Source organism: Rattus norvegicus, chromosome 1 (genome assembly GCF_021556685.1).
Source record: "Rattus norvegicus strain SHRSP/BbbUtx chromosome 1, alternate assembly SHRSP_T2T, whole genome shotgun sequence".
NCBI classification, from domain to species: Eukaryota; Metazoa; Chordata; class Mammalia; order Rodentia; family Muridae; genus Rattus; species Rattus norvegicus.
Window position 1 is genome coordinate 195,827,501 of NC_141534.1, and position 9,777 is coordinate 195,837,277.

General features: G+C 45.4%; 2 protein-coding genes across 3 annotated transcripts in view; one reads left to right on the forward strand and one right to left on the reverse strand.

Moving 5' to 3' along the window:
• Positions 1-4,485, reverse strand: part of Rusf1 (RUS family member 1) — a 28,432-nt gene extending 23,947 nt beyond the window's left edge. The window contains exons 1-2 of one of the 2 annotated variants that reach the window (XR_015630644.1): positions 4,158-4,485; positions 3,831-3,945 (exon numbers count right to left, since the gene is read on the reverse strand). Coding sequence is in view for 1 of the 2 variants with exons in the window: in NM_001035517.1 (NP_001030594.1) it covers positions 3,831-3,945; positions 4,158-4,451 (409 nt within the window). In the remaining variant the exon portion in view is untranslated. 2 annotated transcript variants of the gene reach the window in all.
• A 3,830-nt stretch (positions 4,486-8,315) lies between these two features.
• Positions 8,316-9,288, forward strand: Ahsp (alpha hemoglobin stabilizing protein). The gene is made up of 3 exons (NM_001106299.1): positions 8,316-8,444; positions 8,633-8,707; positions 8,936-9,288. The coding sequence occupies exons 2-3, from the start codon at positions 8,633-8,635 to the stop codon at positions 9,167-9,169; spliced, it is 309 nt and encodes a 102-aa protein (NP_001099769.1). The 5' UTR covers positions 8,316-8,444; the 3' UTR covers positions 9,170-9,288.
• Positions 9,289-9,777: the final 489 nt, after the last annotated feature.

Sequence of the window (9,777 nt, forward strand, 5' to 3'; positions counted from 1 at the left end):
GATGCTGGAGGGCAACAGAGGACAGGCAGGGAAGAGGGACAAAAGCCACTAAGGATGTTTGAAAAGCCATAAGGAATCGTATTATTTCCTGTCTACTTAACAGTATGTACGCATGTGTATATAACACAGTTAAGTTGTTCATGCTACTTGGAATTACCTGACCACTTCGAGATCCACAGATTATATAACAAAAACCTCATTGCCAGGCACGGGATCCTCCTTTCCAGTTGTTGGTCAGGGGAGTCTAAGAGACCCCCTAAACAACACAGGATTTGCCATACCTTGGTTACCTCCCCCAAACTGAAGGTTACATTCTATTGTTGAAGACACCACACACTTTGGACGTAGGACTCACAGAGTGGGAACTGACCTGGAAGCCTCCTCCCTGAAGACTAACCCTCCGTGTCTGAGGTGTGTAAGATACCAACGGAGGAAAGCAGTCAATAGTCCTGCCCAGCTGTAGTACCTGTACACTGTGACCATGACTAGAATGGCATGAGAGCCCTAAAGGTGCAAAAGTGGGCGGAACCTATGGTAACTGGTCCATTGGACATAGGTCTTGCTCAACAATAGGAAATACATGCCTGGTGTTGTTTCATTGTTTGTTTTTACTTTTTAAACAATTTATTTATTTCGATTGAATGTACACGGGTGCTTTGCCTACATGTATGACTGTATGAGGGCGCCAGATCCCCTGGAACTGGACTTACAGATGGTTAGGAGCTGCCACATAGGTCTGGGAACTGAACCAGGTCCTCTGGAAAAGCAGCCAGTGCCCTTAACTGCTGAGCCATCTCTCTAGCCCTCCAGCCCCATATTGTAAACCTAGTCCAGTTCCCAGATCTTGTGAGGTCGTGGACCCTAGAGGAAAACCCACTCATTCCATTCCTCTCAATCAGTATAATCCCTAACTGCATTCTAAATAATTATTCTTGTACCCATAGGCGAGTTGCTCTTATCCCCTATGTAAAAACAAAACCAAACCTTCTTTTTGCAGCAGATGGAGACCATTACAGAAAAGCCACAACTGCTCAAACTACAGAGAACAGGTGACCACTGGTACCCAGCCTCAATACATCTACAACTCAACTCTTACATCTGAGGCTCAGAGGCCATCTCAGAAGAGGGGCGCAGAAAGAAGAGCCAAAGGACCAGGATGTCTGCTTTGAGACGGAAGGTCAGAGAGGCTGAACTCATGAAGTCTCAACAATATGGTTGCTTAATCACGACCTGAAACATGCTACCAGCTGACACACCAGCATGGACAGGAGGAAGCTCATGAGGCTCCAACCCTGAAAAGAGCTACAGGAAATCAACAGTTGCCAAGAGAGGGAGAATCCATCATCTCCAGAGATGTGCTCCCTGATAGGTTGTCTAATCCCAACAGAAATGAATTCAGTGGGGGGGGTGTGTGTGTGTAACAATAATAATTAAAAAAATAAGAGGCCGGGAATTTTAGGAGGCTGAAGGGAGGAGAGGAGATAAATTATGTAATTATAGTATTCACATATTAAATTCTCAAAATAAATAAATAAAGAAAGAAGACACAAGAGTGTCTGGGTCTTCCTGGAGCTTCTCTATCTGAAAAATAAATACTGCTATTGAACTGTAAGAGACGCATTACGTGTAAGAGGGCAAAACTGCCTGACCTATACCAGGCTACTAAAATATTAACTGCCAGAGATGATGTTACTATTGTTGGCTCCAATAATTAACACGTTCTAATAGAGTATTGCATTAGTGGAGTTCTATTGCTGTGATAAAACACAATGACCAAGAGTCGCTTGAAGAGGAAAGGGTTTATTGGCTTACACACCCTGCCTCATGGTCTACCAACCGAAGTCAAGGCAGGAACTAGAGCACAGCAGGAAGTTGGAGACAGGAACTAGAGCAGAAGCCATGGGGGAGTGCTGCTTGCTCTGTTCTTTTTCAGCTGTTCCCCAGGACAACCTGCACAGGCACTGCCCAGTGGCCTGGGCCCATCCACATCAACCATCAATTAAGAAAGTTCCCAACAGGCCAGACCATCTTATGGAGGCATGTTCTCAACGGAGGTTCCCTGTTCTCAGATGACCTTAGCTTGTTTCAAGTTGACCACAAACAAACAAGTAATAACCACCAAGCAAAACTAACCAACCAACTAGGACAGTGTGTGTCTGAAAATGATTACATCATTCATTCCAAAGCCTTAGTGCATGCCTATAATTCCAAGTAAAGATGGAGGGTTATATCCAGTGATACATGGAGATGTAGGCTAGCCTGGGCTACAGAAGATCCTGCGGCATAAGAAGACAAACAATAAAAATCCCAAGGGTACTTTTTATATGGTGTTCTGCTTATAAACATCTCACCCCTGAGGGAAACAAGTTTGTAAAATCCTAATTACGAGGGTGTCCTATAACACTGGGAACAGGTTTTCATGTGCATGTGTGCTCATGTCTTAAAATGGCCTCAGCTTTTCTTAAAAAGCCTGTTAGACACAGATTTGTTAGCACAGATCATGCTGCTGCTGAGAATGGGATGCTTGGAAATGACACTACAAAAACAAAACAAAAAAATAAAAACAATTACGGACCCAGTCTTCAACCACAGTTTTGAAATGAGCTAAAGGAGAGCAATGGAAAAGGTCAAGGCAAACACAGCGAGATAACTGTGAAAAGGACTAAATCACCTATGCTCAAATCCAGGCCCTATAACTTACTAGGTGTGTGACCTTGGGGACCTCTATTTCCCCAGCTGCCGTGTGGGGAATGACAGCACTGCCTGTCCCACAGCTACCAAGAGGTCTAACCTGCAGCAGCACAAGGACTGTCATATAACAAACTGCCAGCATCTATTACTGTTGTGACAGTGGTGGTAGTTGGCATCATTAAAAGAAGAGACAATGGCGTCAAGAGGCCATCGGTCACTTCTGCTCTGACATGCTCTTTCAAAGGGTCATCCGTAGTTACGATGTGCTCACCGGCATAAACAGGATGCTCAATTCTAATAGTCCAACATAAACAGGAGCCTCCTGATCTCCAGAGTCCAGGGAGGTTCACGAAAGAGGTGTCTAGGTCTATAGGACAAGATGTGCTTGCTCTGCCCCTAAGGTTCATTTAAATGCCACTGGGAATAACAGGGAAAGACAGAGGCCAGAAGACTGAGCTGAGGGCCTTCTTAAACTCGAAACAAGTGGAGAGTTCCCTTTTCTCTGCTTCACTCTCCAGGCAGCTTGGTGCTAAATTATCTTTGTTTTTCTTAGTGATTAAAAAAAAGCTGTATACGCTCAGCACACAGTTACTATCACCTTACTACAGCACTGTTTAGTACCCCAGAGGAGTCAGAATACATTTTAGCATTTCCATAACTACCGACTTAGGACCAGCCACATGCCTCTTTCCCCAGTGGAAGTATCCAATTTTCACCATCTCGAGAAACCAGCAGTTTCATGTAATAAACTGCATATCTGTGCACTCCTGCATAAAGTGGGATTAAAGTTAATTTAAGGATGAGGGAGCCAGGTGATTTAGGGATTCTGAAGTTGGCTTAGGTAACAAGTTGAGGCTGATTTCACTGATGAGGGAAACAAGATAGACATAGAATATTATTCTAGGCGTGGACATTCAGCTTCTGTGTACTGTCTAATCAGGCTGCACACCCGGAATGTGTACACACACACACACACACACACACACACACACACACACACACACGAGAGCCACTGTTGGAGGTCAGAACAGCACAGAATAGCAGAGCTACGATTTGCAGTAAAAGAAAAAAGAGGCCAGAGACAGAAGAAGGCAGGGATGAGATCAACAGGTAAGGAAGGCTCCCAGGTTCCAGCTCACCTTTCACCAGCCAAGTGGACGTGGCAGCTGAAACTGAGGCTTTTGCGTTGCCCACCCCTAAGCCCTGCAATACTGCCTGGGTCGCTAGGGAGCCGGAGAGGCTGGAAGCAAAGGCCTAGAGAGAAAAGAAGTGGAGTGAGGATGGGTCCCAAGAGCAAGGAGCCTACTGAGCTATATCAGCTCTCACTGGTTCTGTGGGACCCGGAAGACTGTCAGAACTCTGCAGTGCACCCTGCCTTTCAGTGTGCAAATGCAGATTACAGGGGCCTATTCCCTTGGTCCCCAGTCATACGCCCTCCAACCCCCATGGCAATAGGCCGGCCGGACCTGCACGGAATCCCACAGTTGGTACTGCAGGTAATCCGGACTGACGCTGTCTGGGAAGCCCTGAGGCAGCAGCACTGATCTGAGGCCCGAAAGAGTGGTCAGTGCTGCCCAGGGCCCCCTGCCTCCACCCTCATGCTGCCCGGGTTTCGTTATCGAGGCCCGGGAGAACCAGCCCCAGCGCTGAGCCCTGTCCCACTGCAGGCTCCCATCGGCAGCAGCGCTGCAGCTGCGTGGGGCTCCGGAGCCGAATTGCTCGGTGCATAGCGGCGCCCGCAGGCTCGCAGTGTCAGCCATCCCCGCGAAGCTCAGCGAGTCGGTCCAACGCGGCAAAAAGCTAGACAAACTACGTACATTTCCTGTTTGGCTACGGTGGCCGCAGAGGGGCAATAATCTTTTACTATCCTGGAAATGAGATTACTGTGTCCCCTGCCTTCCTGGGACACAACCCAGGACTGCACCTGGCCTATCTATAGTTCTTTGGACTTGAGGAGCAATACAGGGATTATGAATTCCAATAATCAGAAGAGGGAAAGATGACTTCTTGGGAAAATAGTTGTGATCGAAACTCCACTCAGATCTCAAACTTTTAGTTGTGTAACTGAAGAGTATCCCTTTCCGGGGTCGCAGTGGCTCTTTTGACTGTGAGGCCAAGGACAATACGGTTTTTGAAAATTTTCAAATTAACTTGTGACTTAATGTGCTTCATTATGGCATTCTCATGCATATTTTGTTCCTGATGTTCCCCTTTACCACCTGCCTCTCCCTGTTCTCTTGCTTGACTCCTACTATGTAGACATCCACTCACCCACCCCACCCAACCCCCCTCTCCTCCACGCTGCCACATGTCTATCTTCCTACTCTCCTAAAGATCCCTTCTTCTCTTCTCGCAATTACATTTCTAACATCATGACCTATACCCTCCACCAACCTCCATACACAAACACACATAAAATTCCAATTCTAGGAGTTGCATATGAGAGAAAACACGGGACATTTGTTCTTCTGAAACAGTCTTTTCCTGCAAATGTTATGGCTTCGTTCATTTTTCTTTAGGGTTGAATAAAATGTCACTGTAATTCCACATTTTGTGACCCATTTGTCTCCTGACGGAGATCCAGACTGATTCCGTTTCTTAGCTGTTCTGAATACTGCAGCAGTAGACACACGTGCACAGGTATCTCTGTGGTAGGACATGGAGTCCTCTGGTAGTAGAGCTGTAATCATATGGTAGTTCTAATATTTTTCTTTTGATTTTTCAGAGCAGCCACAGCAGTTCACATTCTCTCCAGCAGCGTAAAGAGCTCTTTGGCAACGTTTGTTGTTATTGTTACTGGGGAAACCGAGGTTCCCATGGGAACTTCTTAGGCTCTTTAATAAAGGGATTTTAGAGGCTTACTAGTTAAATGCTCCCAATTCTTCCAAGACATCAGTGGCGGGGTCCCAGCACTCATGTCTGGTAGTTCAAACCTCCTGTAACTCCAACTTCCGGGGATCAGACACCCTCTTTCTGGCCTCTTCAGGCAAACACATGGATGTGTACCTACACACACACACACACACACACACACACACACACACACACACACACACACAATTTTTTTAATAAAAGAATTTAGAAAAGGAATAAACAGGAATCTTGAAGACAGTTATTAGTTTAAGAGGGAAACAGTACAGGTTGGGTGGAAATCCTGGCAATTACCAGGGGGAGAGAAGGAGGAAAATCATGCCTTTTAAATTAGGCACAGGGTGGAAGTAGACAGCCTGTTAAGGAAGGGTAAAAGCTCTACCAAGAATGGAAGTGGGCTAGAACGAAGGAAGGAGCCCAAACCCATCCAGTCAATCACTGTGTGGTTGTTCAGAGGTCACATAATGACCTCTCCAAATACGTAACACAAATGGCCCCCTGACATCCGTTCCCACCCCTTGAGAGCATGCCCTCCACAATGGTCTCTCTGGCCACTGCTCACTCTCATCCCTGTCACTATGCACTAAACTCTATTCTCTACACTACACCGTGTGTGTCTCACCTGAATTCATTTACTAGAGAACACAAGGGCGGGAGCACGGAAGGGAAACCAGGTCGAGATGCAGTAAGGAGATCATCTTTGCCTTCATTGTGTCTCTGTGTCCTTGGCCACCTTAATCCTTGGTTCAGACCATCTCTGCCCAACTCTGCACGAAGATATCTTAATTATTATTTTTTTTTTTTTTGGAGCCGGGGACCGAACCCAGGGCCACTGAGCTAAATCCCCAACCCTGATATATTAATTATTAAAAAAAAAAACTATTTCGGCTAGAACAAGGTTGATTTGACTTAACCTTGCTTAGCTCTCTTCCCTTCCAAGGCCAAAGACATCAAAACTAAGAGGAACTAAACCAAACAGGGCCACTGGAATGGCCAGGAAAACACCAGTCTTTAGGAGGTTGTTTTTAAAATGTCTTCAGCTGTCAGCTCCTTGTGTGTGTCTCTGCCCTCCTCTCTTTAGAGCCTTTCCTAGCACCTGCCAGTTTTTGTTGGCATTGGCCACTTTGTTTCCTTGGCTTTCTGGCTTTCCAAGCAAGCTCTTTTCTTCACCCCAGTACTGGTCCCCAAGTGGTTGGCCTTTTCAAGTAGTAAGGAGACAGCTTGGTTCACTAACACCCTGAGAAGTACTTCTCTGCCCTTCAGCTCTCCCCAAATTAGGATGTTATCTCAACGGTGTCAGAAGACAGCATAAGCAAGGGAGGTTCTTGAGTTTCTTCTCCTGGGAGAGCTCTGTGGAGTTAGAGTCCACACCAAAGGGTCTCTCTCCCTTTAAGCTTACCCCCTTTTTCTTTGGCCCCATTCTACTTCCCAACAAGTTTAAGGAACTGGCCCTAAGGTAGAAATTTACCAAAAGCACCTTCTTTTTTCTTTAAATTAGAAATGAAACATGGTTGTTCCTTAGCCTGGAATTCTTGACCGCATTCTTGGCACTCTGCCCCTACCCCATTTGATTCCAGTTAACAGCTTCATTCTGTAAACTTCCTGATTCCAGAGGACGGCTGGCTCCATCACAAACTTTGACTAGGAGTCCCCTTCCAACCCAAGCCACACAGAGTCTGTCTAAGGCTGAGATAAACTAGCACTTTTCTGAAAATTTGTATTTCCAGGAAGAATGTAAAATTCCAAGCCAGTTTCTGTGAATGAATTCACCCAGGAAACTTACTTGAAGTGTAGGTTTGTAACTGTGAGATCTTGGTAAAGTTAATTGTTTCTCTGGCATTCAGTTTTCTATCTGATAAATGGAAACAATACTACTATACCAGAGAGAGTTCAGGTGAGAGCTAAACAGATCTTACATGTAGCAGCCTAAGTCAGATTTGGCAAATGATAGATACTATTGTTATGATAATACTATTTTATATATTTATTTATGTGTGTTAGAAAGACACACACACACACAGAGAGAGAGAGAGAGAGAGAGAGAGAGATGCATACATACCATGGTGTACATATGGATGTCAAAGGATAGCATATGTGGGGCCTAGAAATTGAATTCAGGTCATCAATGTTGTCAGCAATTACCACTGAGCCATCCTTCCAGCCTAGCATATAACTATTTTATTTGCGCATTATTTGGAGACAGTGGCAAGTATTCAAAGATTCCTTTGCTCCACTGGAGTGAGGACATAATTTCATTGAAAAAGCTCCATTATGAATGTATCCTCCACCTTCTGAAAGGATGTTTTTATAATGATAAATACTTAATACACTCTTGGAGAAGTGTCTGGCATGCAAGAATACATGGATCGTAAACTTCTTTTATGAGAACAAGGTCTTATTTGGATACAGTCTGGGACTGGCCTTTGACTTGAGTCTCCTTCCTTTGCCTCCTTAATGTGAGCTCGTAACCTGGCTTCTAAACTGTTATTAATATAGCAGCCATGGATTGGAGAAACAACGCCATTACATTTTGTACGGTGCAAAATCGCCTAATGTTGGCTTTTTTTTTTTTTTAGAATTTTGAGACTGGTTATAGGGTTGTCAGAGAAACAGCAAGCACTTTCCTGGTTTGTTTCTTGCATTTTCTATCTTCGTTTATCTATTTTTTCCCCCATGGTTCTCTCTATCTTTCTAACTCCAGGGAAGCCTCACCACCCACCTTCTCCACCCTGGGAGGACATATCTCACTCCCTCAGGACCTCAAGGCAGGGCGTTGCCTTCTTACGCTAACTCCTGACTCTGCCTCCATCTAGCTTAGTGCAGAGGACACACAAACCCTGAAGAGTGTGTGTGAAGCAGGTTCAGCACCGTGGGACTTGAAGGTGAGCCCGAGTTGGTGAAAGTGTAACTTCAGAGCAGGGCAGGACTTGACAGGTTTAGGGAAAGGGGTGCCCTCTTGGATATGAGGGATGTCTAACAGGGACGATGGGGGTCGTATGGCGTGCTGAAAGAGCGGAGGGTATTCAGGAGTGAGGGAAAAGGATAACGCTCACCTTTCTTTCCCTGGCAGATGGCCCCTTTTCAGAGCAATAAGGATCTGATCTCTACAGGAATAAAGGAGTTTAATGTTCTGCTGGATCAGCAGGTAAGCCTGTGCACTTTATTTCAAGGACAGAGATGGAGAGTATGTGTTGGGAGGGCAGAGAAGGCTCATTTGAAACCGTAAGGGCAATGGTGGCATCGATCCAAGAAACGGGGAATGCAAATCCATATCAAAGAGGATGTGAGCATCCATGAGACCATCCTGGCGCTCTGTATCTCTGAGTGCATCCTCTCTTGCCGACTCTCTCCCTTCTCCCCTCCCCTCCCCCAGGTCTTTGATGACCCTCTCATGCCTGAAGAAGACATGAAAACTGTGGTTAATGACTGGGTGAACTTGTACATCAACTATTACAAGAAGCACGTGCTTGGGGAGCAGCAGGAGCAAGACGGAGCTCTGAAAGAGCTTCAGCAAGAGCTGAGTACTTTGGGCAGCCAGTTTCTAGCCAAATACAGGATCATTCTGAAGTCCAAAGAGACCCCTAGCAGTAAACCGCCTTCCTCATAGCCTAAAGGCTCAGGGCACCCATCATGCCTTAGAACCCCAAACTCTTGGCTCTGTGTTTTCTTCAGACCATTCTCCCATGATGTCGTTGTATTTTGACATGCCAATAAAGACTGATACTAATTTGTTGACTCCTGGCTCTTTTCTCCTCCATCCCTGGATATGGGAGCATTTGATCCCTTTTCCTTAATTAAGCACCTTTTAAAATTTATTTTGGAGATTTAGTGCAGTACAAGAAAGGTTGGCAGCTTTGTGGGAAAAAAAAACTGGATAATGCTAGAATAAGATGTATGTTCAGCCAGTCCTTCCTCTAAAGAGGAAGTTCTAGGGTGAGGAAGGTAGAAGGAAAAAGACAGCAAATAGATGTCCTCGAGCTCTTGACTTTTTTGCTCAACAAGAAGCCACTTGCTATATACGACAAGCACATCACAGTGAGTACAAAACTGCCTGCTTTCCGTTGTAATCATGCACACACACACACACACACACACACACACACACACACACACACACACACAGAGCGAGCGAGCAAGAAAGAGAGAGAGAGAGAGAGAGATGATAGCATGATAGCATTCTCTGAAAGCAATTCCAAATGCTGTCACTGCATCCTG